The sequence below is a fragment of the Eptesicus fuscus genome, chromosome 9 (genome assembly GCF_027574615.1).
Source record: "Eptesicus fuscus isolate TK198812 chromosome 9, DD_ASM_mEF_20220401, whole genome shotgun sequence".
NCBI lineage: Eukaryota > Metazoa > Chordata > Mammalia > Chiroptera > Vespertilionidae > Eptesicus > Eptesicus fuscus.
In genome coordinates this window covers 67742995-67758186 of record NC_072481.1, presented here as the reverse complement: position 1 = coordinate 67758186, position 15192 = coordinate 67742995, and the positions used below count along the sequence as shown (strand labels likewise).

Here is a 15192-nt window from a genome sequence, read left to right as displayed (position 1 = left end):
TGCCAACCAAGACCTAAACAGGTGGCAGGGAAGTTTTTGATTTTCCGAAATGGATTTAGACACTTTGTAAGTTAAAGAAGGAAAGCTATAAATTAAAATGGACACTGTGCCAGCATTTCCCCGGGTCTGACCCCTCCTGCCTGCAGACAAACACAGGAAATACAGCCTGTCACTAAAATGAATATGGAAAGTTAGGAGTTTTCCAACCCAATGAAGTACAAGTCCTTCCCGCCCATCCCCAACAGCGAACACAGGGCAAAAAATTAAATGAGACTTACTTTGATTCTGTGTTATCTTCCAAAAGGTGATAGACAGTGGAAGGTTGTTAATCATTAAGCCATTAAAAATTCTATGTTGGTTGTAATCAGACAAATTTATTTTTTAAAAACATTTTCTATTTATTGGTAACCCTATTTTATTGGTAGAAAAATGCACCATATAATCATAACTCCAGGCTATGGGAAAACAGCTATTACTAAGAGGAAGGCTATTTTCTATTATTTTTTGCCATTATTTAGTCTTTAAAAATAAACAAAGCTACACACCTTTATTGTATGCTAGACTTTTGAGAGTGTAAAATCTATAAAATGGGATTCTGAGAAACAGCTGTGCCAGCCAAATATTTTAAGAAGTGCTTATTTGAGGTGCTTTAAATTAAAACAGGAAAGGAATCAATATTTCAGCAAATCTATATTTAAAAGCTTGGACCTGATATGTCTTTAGTGGTCTGAGTTAAAGCAAAGTAAATCAAGACACCTCAATAAAGGTGATATAGTAAGAAAATGTCAATTTAATCATTTACTTTAGCAGGCAAGCAATTTGTAAACATTCAGTAGCGGCAGCATCCAAGTTACAAACAATTTAAAAAGAAACCAAGATTAGTGATTATACTTTTTGCTTCCCTTTCCCCAAAAGAAAAAAAAAAAAAAAAAAAGGAAAGATTTGGAAATGAATGACTTAAAACACTACAAACATTGAACATTCAGTTATGTCTTCTATCAGCCTTCTATGCATCCTCTCTGTGTTTTATTTTTAAAGATGTGTCTACTCCTAAAACGCATTATTTTGCAATAACTTGTACGTGAGCATTTGCAATCTAGGAAGTTGTTCCTGCACATGGATGTGCACGTATTATCTCAGTTTAAATCCCATTTGCAAAGGGAACGTTTGTGTCTTGATTCAATGCTTCTTTGACTTCGAGTGGCAGGGTGTCAAACAGGTGATCTTCCACAACAAGCCCGCTTTTCTTGAGCAGGCGACACTGGCCCAGCTGGGCTGGCAGGCGGTCCAAGCAGTTGCCCTTCAGCTCCAGCTGGGTGAGCTGGGTGAGCTGACCAATTTTGTCTGGGAGGGAGGAGATGCAGTTTTGCCCCAGATTCAAAGTCCTCAACTTCACGCATTTAAACAATTGTTTTGGCAGGAGGTCCACTTTGTTCCCAGTGATATGCAAATGCTGCAGGTTCTGAAGCAACCCTATTTCTATTGGAATCATTGAAATGTTGTTGTAGCTTACATCTAAGCATCTGAGTTTCTGTAAACTAAACACTGCCACTGGTAAGGATTCGAGCTTGTTGTTGGAGAAATAAAGTGACTCCAAGTTTTTGACATGGGTAATGGAGGGAGGAATGGTAACAATTTTATTATGCCATAATTTCAAACAAGTCAGTCGTTTTAGATGCTGGAAACTGATGATTTCCTCAATTGTGCGTATGTTGTTTGATTTTAAATCCAGTTCCTGTAAATTAGAAAGGCTGAAAATTGCATGTGGGATTCTCTCTAGCTCACAGTTCTGGAGCTCGAGCTCGGCGACATTCATCATTTTCTTAAGGCTGTTCAGTACCAAGAGTTTAGTGCCGTCATTATGAATGACTAACTTTGTAAGATGTGGAGCCACATCTGTGATGTTGGAGGGAACTTTGGTCAAGTTGCTCTTCACGTTGAGAATCTTAAGGTGCCGCAACTCTCGGAGAGATTCAAGTCCTATCATCTTATTGTTTTCAGAGTTCAAATTGCCTATCAAGTACAACTCTCGAAGGTTTTTGAGCAAATAGACCCAGGCAGGAATTTCAGCCACATCGGTGAACTTCACGTGAAGGCATCTCAAGTGATCTCGGAGAAAGCTAAACGCAGTCTGTTCCACTTTCGCAGGGCAGTGGCAGAGGTGAAGTTCTTGGAGATTAGTCATTTGAGAAATCTTAGCAGGAATTTTAGCTTCTGGAATCAGTTCAAGTTTGAGCACATCCAGGTCTGTGAGGTCAAAGACAGCATCGGGCACGCCCGACAGCATAAACAGATGCAGCTCCTGCTTGTCCTGGGCGTTGCGTGACACATGCTGCCTGAGTTTTTCAAATGTCCACTCGTGGTTCAAACTAATTTCCCTAAGTTTATTTTCACTGACTTCTGACAAGAACACACCAAAACGCTTGGAATACAGCTGGTCGTACTGGTCTACCATGTGCAGAAGGAACGCGAAATCGTTTTTGACATCTGGAATGTCGCTGAAACTGCTCTCTTCTCGGACTTTTTCAAAAGAATATTCTTTCAAAGGTATCCTGAATAACCAGAAGAGAGTGTAGAGGCAGATAAAACCGTACACACAAATAATGGATATGTAACTGATGAGAAGCTTTTTCAGCATATAAGCCATGTTGTGGGTGCACTCAAAAACCTCATAACCGGTCAGGTGCTCAACTTTCGGCTTGCAGACGTGTTCAAAGCTGATAGCATTGACGAAGTTTGCTGTATAGCAGAGGATAAAAATGAACTTGGCAGTTTTGATAACTGTTTGGACCACATAGAGTTTATAGATCAAGTCACTGTCTTCCACATGGGCACGGAACTTCCTCACTTTCTCAAACAGGGCTTTGGCCTGTTCTCCGTCTTTTTTATCCAGGATGGTCATGCTAGGGACTTCAATCACGGGCTTCTCGGCCGAAAATTTGAAGCCAGTTTTGTTGATCATCGGGGTACTGGCGCTGGGACTCCCTTCATCACTGCTGGTGGACACATGCTTTGGTAGAGTCTGGGCACCTGTTATTCTCTGCTTGTTTTCCTCCGAGTCTTCACACGCTGTCTCAGACAACGCTTTTGTAGTCCAAGGAGATTCAAAGCACTTTCCTAATATTGAAACAAAATGTTCTACTTTTGAGCATGTTTTGGGATATTTGAACCAAAAGTTGCTACTGACCATGAGAATAATAGTATGTATAAGAGCAAGGTATGGAAAGTACTTAGAATACCACGGAAGGGCCAGATGGTAACACATTTGATTAATAAATACATATTGCTGGAAATCCAAGTTTGTTTTCCGGCCTGTTGGATCTCTCTTCTCTTTCTTTGCCTCCTGATTTGGAACTGTGGGATCTGGGTGAGGATATCTGGCTCTGAGAGGTATGTCAGGTGTCACAGCAGATGTGTCAAAGGAAATGTCACTTGTCACCCGCTCATGTTGGTCTTGGTCAGTGGTTGCTTCCATCTTCGGGATATTGGTGGTAACGTCGACATTTCCTGGTGGTGTCTGTGCCTTTGAATTTACAGGAGATGGCAATACTGGCAAGCAGACCACCTGATCTTTGGTAAGTTGCATGGTTCCTGCAAAGATGGCTACCATCAGCATAACGACAGCCAGGTAATCCATAAACACGTCCCACCATGGTTTCAGGATTCGGTAAGTTGGCTGAATGTCATTAAGCGAAGCAACTTCCGCAAGGGTAAACATTCCTAGAAAACAAGCAAACAAAAGGCATGATTACAGAGATGCATGTGAAAGCATTAAGTGAGAAAAACCTTTCACTTGCTCGTACTAAGTTTTCTTATCCTTTTTATCCAAGACAGGTATGGTAGAAAATGAACTTAAAAGGAAGATCATTGAGAAAAATTGTGGTTTGTTGTACTAGTTCTTTTCTCCTAGCCCACAAGGATAAAAAAAAAGTGTGTGTGGGGGGGGGAGTAAACTGCCTTCTAGGTAAGAAATAATGATAGTCTGCACAAGGTCTATGGTGGTTAGAGTAGAAAGCAGCGGGTAGAAATTGGAGAGCTATTTATTTAGGAGACAGAATTGGAAGACCTGTAACTTATTGGACCTTGAAGAAGGATATGAGAACAGGATGGTATCTGTTGTGGACTGGACTGATTTAAGGTTGAGACTGAAGTTCTTAGGTAGAGGGGTGGGATGATTTCTACTGTACAAGCCAAAATGAAGAGTCTGTATATACCATTAAACTCTGGATAGCCTGTGGACCAGTCCCAGACCTACCACTTACAAATGGTGTGATTCTCCAAGCCTTATATTTTTCATCTGTAACAAGGGGATGATAACTGCCAAGGGTTGCTGGAAAGCTTAAATTAAGACATGATTGCAAAGCTCTTAGCACAACCTCTGGCCACCAAGTATTTGTTAGCTCTTTACATTAGCTCCTACCACCCTGGTGGAAATGTCCCACGGATGGCTGAAATTAGAGTGTAAGAGGAGGCTTAGTCTAGATCAGTGATGGGCAACCTTTTGAGCTTGGTATGTCAAACTTCGTCAAAAAACTGAGCATAACTCGGGTAGTGTGTCACTTTGAGGAAAAAACATTATTTCGCAAATGTTTCATCCTCAGGAGCAGCAAATGTTTCATCCTCGGCATGCGGCCGCGTGTCATCAGAAATGGCTACGCATGTCAGTGCTGACACGCGTGTCATAGGTTCGCCATCACTGGTCTAGAGACTTGAGATTTATCAATATATGCAGCTGAAACTCTGGCCCTTGTTGTAGCACCAATGGAATACATGTGGAATGAGAAGAGGGCCAAAGACACAGGTGGGCATGGAATGATCAGCAATGGCACTAAGTCAGGACTAATAAGACCTTTAATCTCTGCCAAAGCTGATGACCCCAGCCGTAATGAAGAGAATTATGGTGCCAGGACACTAAAAAATGTGGGTGCCATTTACTAACAGCTGCCAGCATTACAGTGCTGAAATTGGTTATACAAATAATATGGTACAAGGACAATCATTCTGGAAGTAACCAAGAAAAATGTAATGCTTATAGTGACAAGTAATGGGACTGGGCTTCTGTAAGCATGGATGGAAAACAAATTATATCTTCTTAAATTTGAAAATTTCAACTTCTTGAAAAACAACATTACCCCATTCTGCTTTCTCAGAAAGTTCTTAGGTTCCAATAACCATATAACAAAGGATTTACATAACTAATATAAAACAAAAAGCTAAAAAGCAAGGAGAGTACCCAAGGTTCTGGGAATGCACTTATTTTTTGAATAAAGGACGGAAGATAGATTTTTATCTGTGCAGGCAAAAGTTGCCCCAAGTGCCGTGTAGAAAAGAATTCTGAGGCTGACGCTTGCTTCAGTGGGAAGCAGTATTATGATTGATTACTGGTGTCTCTCCTGGAATGACAAAATGGAGAGTGGTGGCATTAGCACTTTTATTCTGCTTGCTCTATTTTATATTATGTCTTATTTTCTCTGAAACTTTCCCACACAACTAGTACTTTACAGGACAGGTGCATAGTATCCTATCTAATAATAGACAAATATGCAAATTGACCATACCTCCGACACACTCACAAGCCACGCCCACAAGCCACACCCACCATCCAATCAGAGCGAGTATGCAAATTAACCCAAACCAAGATGGCTACAGCCACAGAGAGCAAGGTTTCCTAGGTAACAGAGGAAGCCAAGCTTTCCGCCTGCCCTTGCCAGGCCTAAGCCTCCACTCAAGCTACAAAGTTTCAATTACAGAAGGTAAACAAATTCAAACAAATGGCGGCAGAATGGAGCTTGAGAGAGCAGGCCAGGGTTGCCGCTGGCAACAGGGGAAGCAAAGCTTTCCGCACACCCTGGCCGGGCCCACCCGCTTAAGGCAACAAAGTTTCAATTATAACCCCAACACAAATGGCTGCCGGCCTCGGAGGGAGCCCCAGGCTTGGCTCTGCTCCAGGCTACAAAGTTTCAATTGTAGAAGGAAAATAAATTCCAGATACCAGGGCCTCCACTTGGGTTGCCAGGGGGCGTGGCCAGCCTGCAAACCACCACAGGCCCCTCACTCAAGCCGCCCCACACCCCAAGGAAACCCCCACCTGATCCGGGACGCCCTTCAGGGCAAACCAGCTGGCCCCCACCCCTGTACCAGGCCTCTATCCTATCTAATAAAAGAGTAATATGCAGATTGATCATCACTGCAACACACAATATAGCTGCCCCCATGTGGTCAAAGATCCTGCCCCCATGTGGACATAAGATGGCCACTACAAGATGGCCAGCAGGAGAGGGCAGTTGGGAGGCACCCGGCCTGCAAGGGAGGGCAGTTGAGAAGGACCAGGCCTGCAAGGGAGGGCAGTTGGAGGTGATCAATCCTGCAGGAGAGGGCAGTTAGAGGTGACCACGCCGGCAGAGGAGGGAAGTTGGGGCAAACAGGCTGGCAACAGAATGGTTAGGGGTGATCAGGCTGGCAGGCAGAAGCGGTTAGGGGCAATCAGGAAGGCAGGCAAGCAGTTGGGAGCCAGCAGTCCTGGATTGTGAGAGGGATGTCCGGTGGGATCGGTCCTAAACGGGGAGTCGGACATCCCTCAAGGGGTCCCATGTTGGAGAGGGTACAGGCTGGGCTGAGGGACAACCCTCCGTGCATGAATTTCGTGCACCGGGCCTCTAGTTTCTTAACAAAAGACAACAAATATCTTTTTCATTATAATAGCAATTCTGATATGATAAGTTATTGTTTAAGTGAAAGAACTCTGAACACTACAACTACTGAGTTGTACTTATATTTTCTGAAAATTGCTAGGAATTGCATTTCCAGACTTCAGGGCTTATGTGTGAAATGCCTGGCACCCAGTCTTTGTAAGAAATTACTATAGAGGAGGGACAAAGAAAAAGAAATACGTGTACCTCAGTAGAGTAAGTGGCAGATAACATCCCCACAGGAATCTTGCTTATGAGTGGGTTGGGAATTTAAGCAGGAAGCAAGGCTATTAGAATGCACGGTGGGCCAATTTAAATGAGAAACAGTTCCACCACGTGCCATGTGAGCTCTGTAGTCCTTATCTAGAAGTACAACACAGCACCCAGCCGGAGGTTACAGAATGACTCTTGCTTCGTGTACAGAAACTGGAGAACACACCCCACACAGGTGTATTCCTTGCAAAAAAGAAACTTCATAGGGTCCCACCAGGAACCACGGTTTTAAAGGTCCGTCAATATGGATGCTGGAAAAAATAGATTTTGGGGAGTACATATTTCTTTCTAATGGGATTTTTTCTTCACTCTTCTAATACCTGTATTGGGCTCTAGAGAAGCCAGGATGTTTGGGTTGGAGGCTGAGGGAGCAGGGAATTTCCAAAGTCACTGTACTGAGAATGTCGGTTACTTATCTATTAAGCCTTGATTATTATAACTGCTTTCTTTGCCTCCAGCCTTGATCTCCTTCAACCCACCTATCACCTGCTGCTGGTCCTTCGGTGAAAACCCCTCTCTTCTCCAGACTCCCTGCTCTAGGTTGATAACTTCTTCCAGTTTCTCCAACCAGCCATTCTTCCTACACATTGTGTCCTCTACCTGGAACACTCCCTCCCCACTCTCCGCGATGAGGATATCAAGTTTCTGTCGCTTTTCCCAGGAGCCCTCCCTGACCCCTTGTCTGGGTGAGGTACTTCTCTGCACCGCCACCCATCACAGCCCTTATCACTCTGTGGTAGAACCAACTGTGTACCTGTCTGACCCCCACTAGATTACAAATTCTATGAGGACAGGACCTTGTTCCTCTCCTTTATTGCTATGTAGCAATGCCTGACACAATCGATGAAAGAATGTATGAACTCCTGGCAATCATTCAGCATTATCATCATCATTATCAACATTCCTCAAGAACATTTATTAACTATTTCCAGAGGGTATTGGGCAGAAGAGCATTTTCTTAAACTTCATTGCCACCACAAAGCAATCTGGGCCCACACAAGAATAAAAACTCCAAGTGAGGCCTCAGAATAAAAACAAATACCTAAAGAACCCTACAGCAGAGAAAATACGGGGCCCCTGTAACCAGTGACACTGTACAGCTGTCAAAGCTCTGATGGTGGTTTTCAAACACTTCATATTCGGGACAGGCTTTGTTTCCAGGAGAGAGAGGAGAAAGAAGAAAGAGGTAAAAGGCCTTCTCAGACGAAGAAGAAAGAGGTAAAAAGACGGGGGCAGAGAACACAGTAGTAGAGTACTGTAACTTCACAAACCCCCAACAGTTGCCAGCTCAGCCCCCCACATCCCAAAGGTGTCAAGAGCCAGAACAACAGAGCCCAGCTTCTGAAGACCACGGCCTTAGGGGGGCCCTTCTTCCAGCACGCTGTCTACTCTGCACTCCCCACCAAACCAAGGGTTCGGGCCCCTGCCATCTCCTCCAGCCCAATCCCTTTTTTCTTTCTGCCCAACTCTTACTTATTCTTCAAGTTCCAGCTCAAGCACTGCCTCCTTCTCCAAGCTCCTATCGTCCTATGTAATAATAACCTGTTCCAATGTTGGTCTCCTCAATGAGATCTGGAGCCCCTGGGAGCAGACACTATGTCTTATTTGCCTTTGTATACACCATGCCCGACGCTCCCCTGGAAAACAGAGAGGGCGTTTAGTGATGGTGATGATGGTGATGATGGTGATGATGAAAGCAGCTATCATTTATCATCTTCCTTCTATGTACCAACCACTGTAAAAGGACCTTCACATCTGATATAATCCCCTGCTTTTGTGCATTCTGCATTGCTGAAAATGAATGTATTAAAGGTTAGTTTTAGGTTTTGGGGCTGAGGGAATGGTCCTATTTCCAAAACGCCACACAATATTATAAAATCCACCAGAACTCCTAAAATTAAAAGGACAGATAATACCAAGTGCTGGCCAGGCTGTGGAGCAATCAGAACTCTTGAACATTGCTGGTGGGAGTGTGAACTGGTGTCAACATATTGGGACACTTTGGGGTCAGTATCTACTAAAACGGCACATATGCATACTCTATGACCCTGCAGTTCTTCTGCTAAGTATAGACTCATGAGAAATACAAATACTAATCAAAAGCCATGTAAAAAGCATTCCCAGTAACACCATTTGCTACAGCCCTAAACTGGAAGCTATCCAAATGCCCATCAACAGTAGAACAGAAAATAAAATGTGGAATATTCACAAAATGGAATATTGGGCACCAATGAGACTCAATGATCTGGTTACATGCACATGGGTGTGTTCATTTTATAAAATGCCATCTGTACACTTAGGCTATGTGCCTTTTTTTTTTTTTTTAGTATGTATGCTTTAACTCCAATATTATTTCAAAAAATATATAATAAAAGAAGCTTCAGCAGAAACAGCTGCCCTAGAAATGTGCTGTGACATCAGACTGAGGCTTTGCCTCACCCCCATCCCAAGGTACACCCAGGCTGGCTGGGGTCACAGGTCAGGGAGCCTGTGCTCCTCCTCTGGCGGCCTCCCCGTTGCTGTCTATCCCTCCAGCCCGAGAGAAGAGGCCCGCTCTCTCTGGAGGACAGGGAACTGAAGCTGTCACAGAAAAGAGGTGCGGAGGTATGCATGTACAAGGTACAAAAGCTCCGGCTGCTAACAGGTAAATATATTCAGGTGGAACGCAAGTGGAACTCTGCCTGAATTCCACCTGACCTTCACCACATTACTTGAAGCTGCCAAAGCGTTATTACTTTCCCTTGACAGATAAAGAAATAGGCTCGCAGGAGTTAAGTTGTGGAAGTCAAATAATTAGTGGTGGAGTCTGGACTTAAAATCTCATTTAAGGCCAAACGACACGTTCTTTCTACCAGATTATACTGCGTCTCTTCTTTACTTGTCATGTTAGCAGTGCTTTAAGTTTGCAAATTACTTTCCTATAAAATATCTCAACTTATTCTCACAATAACTGAACAAACTAGGCATTACCATTGCCCAGAGTATGAGGAGACCTGAGGCACAAACAGCTTAAATGACCTTCCTGAGCTAATTAAGTGAGAGAGCTAACAGAACCTTTCGTCTCCCAGTCTTTTTCTCTACCACACAGTCATCCAATGGCTGTTGTGTTGATTAAGGGCTGGCTGTGGAAGGACTGACCTTCTCACTGTAATGCTTAGCTTTGAGGACACAAAGGAATTAAGTTATGTAATCATCACCTTCCCTAGGACAACCTTTCATGATATTCACTCAGAACTCAAGAAAACCATGGGCTGGTTGCCATGGTGGGGAATACAGAAATGATGTCGCCTAGCCCTTCCCCTCAGCAAGCCCCCCAGTCTAATGGGGGGTGAAAAGCAGTTAAGCGTGCTATTCCAACATGGTAAGAAAGTCGCTCTGACCTGGTTAATACAAAGTACAGGAGAGGCATTGGACTGGGCAAACCTGTGTCTGCATTTGGTAACTGGAAGGGTTTCACAGAGAGATGGTTTTTAAGCTGACACCTGAAGGAGGGGGAATCTTCATGGGGTGACGGGGAAAGTAAGGAATACAATTTTAGCAGAAAAAAATGGCAAATGCCAAGGCATAGAGTCAGGAAAGAAATTATGTGTTATTGAAACTGAGTGAATTAGGCATTACTGTTGCCCAATAGTATGAGGAGGCCTGTAGCACAAACAGCTTAAATGACCTCCCTAAGCTAATTAAGTGAGAGAGCTAACAGAACCTTTCATCTCCCAGTCCTTCTCACCATCACACAGTCATCCAACGGATATTCTAACGTTACCCACTATATTAGTGTAGTATGTCCTTGTACAGATACCACATTTTGTGGGTAGATCAATAGATAGAAACTAAAGCATGGATGATCTACCTGCAGTCTTAAGGAAGTGCCGGAGGGCCCTAAGGCAGGAAACCAGTACTTTTCTACAATGTCAGCCACTGACAAGCACTTATCTCTAATAAGGGGCTTCAATTAATATATGTTATCCTATTTGACTCATCAAAAGCTGGGTAAAAACTTCCTACCTCCCAGGGGGTGTTTCAACCATCAGCTCAATTAAAGACACAGTAGCACTTTGAAAATAAAAGTTGCTTTTCATATAATGTATACTAGTATGAGTGCGTGTACAAAGTATATTAAATATGTCCATATACTATAGTATATTAAGTACATTATGATCTTCAAGTGACTTTCTGACACGAAAGTCAAGGGGAGGGCAGACCAGTATTTAGCTTTCCAAATCCTGTATCTTAAGGTTGGATCTCTTTAGTGAGTCAGGGCCCAGAATAACTATAAATGGTTATCAGGGTATCTTTTCATTTATTTTGTTAACTCGAGGAAGGCACACTTAGTATATATTAGCTGCAGACATTCTTTGGGTTCTCCTTTATAATATGTCTGTTGCAAAGAACTTAAAGAATTACATTACCAGGAAGTGGATTTCACATTCTATGGCACATGTGAAAACCAGCTTAATTTTCTTGTAAGCATACATTTTTCAAGGAAGTCAAGGATGCTTTTTATACTAGACCCGAAAGGGGGAAGTTACTGGACTTTGGCTGGACAAGGATCAATCAGAAAATCAGAGATTGAATCTAAATTCTTTTATGATATATAATTCTGTTTTCTTATCAGAAAGTGTGGCCATTAATAATGGAATAAACCAATAACTAACAGCCAAGTTCAAAATCAGATGCTCTGATGGTTGGATAACCCCATGAATATACTAAAAACACACTTTTATGGTATATCCATTATCTAAATGAAGCTGTTAAAATTTAAAAGCTAGATGTTAATCTTTATTTTACTGCTTAAACTGTCTTTTCAACAGAAATAGGATAGTGAAAGTAGATAGGGCTTGTAGATATTCATGCCAGACTACATGTTAAGTTTTAATATGTTTTAAAATGATTGCTTTGTTGTTATAATTATATTGAACCGGTTCTGGAAAATTTTTTTTAAGCATTTTACTTATCCTCACTGGGTATGCATGCCTCATCTATAAAATCTTGACAATACCCACCTTACAGGGTCATGTATTGAAAACACCCAGTTCACGCTCTGACACAAAGTAGGCCCCCCTCAAGATCTTTGCTGAATTCTGATGGCAGAAAAAGAATCTCTGAGGAGATAAGCAAGCCCTCTTACTCAGTCTTTAACTGATGAGTAGGCCAATTTCTTGAATTTTGAACTAACATGTAACACTATGTTCATAGAAGTAATCCTGAAATAAATGGTTGACAATGAAACTGTGAGTTCAATTTCATTAATTCTTTCAAAAATATTTCAATTAAAATCATGTTTTTTCAGGATGTGGCAAATTATACGAGAAAGAGCAGAGAACTTTTGATGCCAAAGATACTTGGGTTCAAATCTCTTTGCTCACGGTTACTAGCAGTGTAAATCTGGGTAATTTAGTGTCCACTGGAAAACATATTGAGTTTATTGAGATGCAGCAAAATTCTAGCATCTAAACAGAAAAAATATGATCACCTATTTTAAAACTTTAAAAATAATTAGTCCCAGCTGCACGAGGAGGTTGCTTTTAATAACCCTATTTTAAAAAGGAAGTAAAAATTGGCTTTGAAATGTTATTTTAAAAAATTTCTTTATTGATTAAGGTGTTACATATGTGTCCTTATCCCCCCATTAACTCCCCATCCCCCCACTCATGTCCTCACCCCCCTGTTGTCTGTGTCCATTGGTTAGGCTTATATGCATGCATACAAGTCCTTTGGTTGATCTCTCCCCCTTACTCCCACCCTCCCCTACCTTCCCTCTGAGGTTTGTGAAATGTTAAAGAAAAGAGTTTAGGTTATAAAGAAGCAAATAGCTTGATTAAGCAATCTAATACATAAATTTTTCTACATAGGTATGTGTTCCCTACTCAATCAAAAACCAATTTTCATTTTCTAAAATCGGCCTTTTAGGACAAACTGAGCAAATGGGAGAAGAACCAAGAGATTGGTGAGGATCAAATTCTCAAATCCTTCACTGAATAAGCCAAAGGAGAACAAACTCATAAAAAGGCAATAAATTACATCATCCCTATAAATAACCCTTTCTCAACATTCAATATAAACATAAGCATAAACACACTACACACACACACACACACACACACACACACACACTCACACATGTATGTGCATACACACTCACCATAGTCAATTCAGATACTAATAATTCATATGGTAAAAAAATAAATGCTTCAGATGCAAAATTAGAAAGAACGATTCAGCTTTTTCCAAAAGAGCTCTGTTTTACTGGTATTATATAAGTATTAGCAGCTATGGATATTATAATTATGCAAGGTATTCTATAGCTGATATAATTCTATATACACATGAAATAATTCACTAGTATTACTCCCTTATGAAAGATTATGATAAGACATTATACTTTAAAAAATAGCTTTCTTCTAATACTACTTTGGTTTCGATACCTCAAAAATAATGAAAAAAATGTTTAGAGAAAAACACCCCAGATTTTACAAAGCACTTCTCATATAAAAATCTACCAAAAGCAGATTTCACGTTGGGCAAAATGCACCCATTTTGCTAATCTTCAAAAGCTTTTTATAAATCCATTCAATACCTGAAAGTAGAGGACTATAGAAAATTCAGAACTTGTGAAATATAAAAATAGCTTTACACACAAGTATATTTTAGTGCTTGTATTTTAGTACCTATTTGGGGGTTCTTCCCTAGATTACTGCTATTCATGGAAGCAAATTTACTTCAAAGCTAAGGAATAGAACTGTAAATACATTTTAGTAGATCTAAGACAAAACAGCTTAGGAATGAACAAAAATGTGTTAATACACTGTTGTGAATGTTCTTGCTTTTTCTTCTGAATTCTAAAAGTGATGGCCCACATTTCAGAACTAGAAAATGAGATCCTATTGATGAAACAATACAAAAGAGCCTCTAAATCAATAGCTTCCACATTTTATGCCACATACCAGAGTTTCTTCTACAAGTTATACTAGCATTCCCTTACCATGAACTCTGGCCAACAAAATTACACAAATGCTTCAGTACTTACATATCTCACTTAGCGTACCCCCTACTAGAAACTTCATTTCCTTCCACAAATATTTACTAAGTATCCTCTATGTGCTAGATACAGGTTCTAGAAATACGAAAGGGAATAATAATAATAATAATAATAATAATAATATCATATCTGTCCTTACTGAGGAAGCAGCCTAGAGGAAATATTCAGACCGAATTAATAGGCAATGGTCTGATTAGCCCCTAAAAAGAGAGCTGGCAGCTAATGGACCTTATTCAAGGCTTCAGAGAAGCCCTAGCTGGTTTGGCTCAGTGGATAGAGTATTGGCCTGCAGACCAAAGGGTCCTGGGTTTGATTCCAGTTGGGGGCATGTACCTTGGTTGCAGGCTTCTCCCCTGCCAGGGCCCTGGTCAGGGCATGTGCAGGTGGCAAACAATTGATGATGTGTTTCTCTTACATCAATGTTTCTCTCCGTCTTTCCCTCTCTCTTCCACTCTCTCTAAAAGATCAGTGGAAAAATATCCTTGGGTGAGGGTTAAAAGAAAACACACCCAAAAAACAAACGAACAAACAAACAAAGGCTTCAGAGAAGCCACCCCAAATTTACAGGGAAGCTTTGGTCAGCCCTTTATAATCCCAACTATCTTTAAACCAGTTTTCGAGGCAGCCAGTGGGACTTCTAAGAGGAGCTTTGCATTTCTAAATTCCCTGCTTCTTTCCATCTGTATGATAAACATCTTAGACCAAGACTTAGACCATTTTCCTTTTTAAGTTTACGACGTACCTTTAATATGGTTTCTCTAGAGTATGACTGGCACGTGTCTGAAATGGGGCTAAAAAAAAGTGAACCGGAATGGAGCTCCCTGACATCCTAAGCAACTTCCCATGGTCCCGGGGAGTTTGCCACATTCTCTTCCAAATATCTTTGGGACAGAAACCTATGGATATCTGCTCTGCATACGGACCACCAACAGCCTCCCAGTCCTTATTCCTGGTTTGTCAAGATTGCTAAAAAGCACCTGAGTCCCTTGCCCTGGTGCTCATCTTACTAACCCTCAAAAAAACTTCTCAGGGTTAGTAAGAGATACTCAGATATCAAAACAACATACCTTGGATAAGTAGCAAATTTAGTTAAAAAGTCTCCGAATACTCGGCAGTTGTTAGGAGATCCTAGTCTAGGACTGAAAACGAATGCAGTTAGACAATGGCTGCTCCTGAGCCTTGCCCCTGTCT

General features: G+C 41.5%; 1 protein-coding gene across 3 annotated transcripts in view; it reads right to left on the bottom strand.

Annotated features, from left to right (window-relative positions):
• Nucleotides 1–354: 354 nt before the first annotated feature.
• The window catches only part of LRRC8D (leucine rich repeat containing 8 VRAC subunit D), a 119953-nt gene continuing 105115 nt past the window's right edge, over nt 355–15192 (bottom strand). For all 3 annotated transcript variants that reach the window (XM_054721314.1, XM_028129928.2, XM_054721315.1), the window contains exon 2: nt 355–3720. In XM_054721314.1, the coding sequence (XP_054577289.1) occupies nt 1142–3718 (2577 nt within the window). In that variant the 5' untranslated portion in view covers nt 3719–3720 and the 3' untranslated portion in view covers nt 355–1141. The remainder of the gene's footprint in view (nt 3721–15192) is intronic.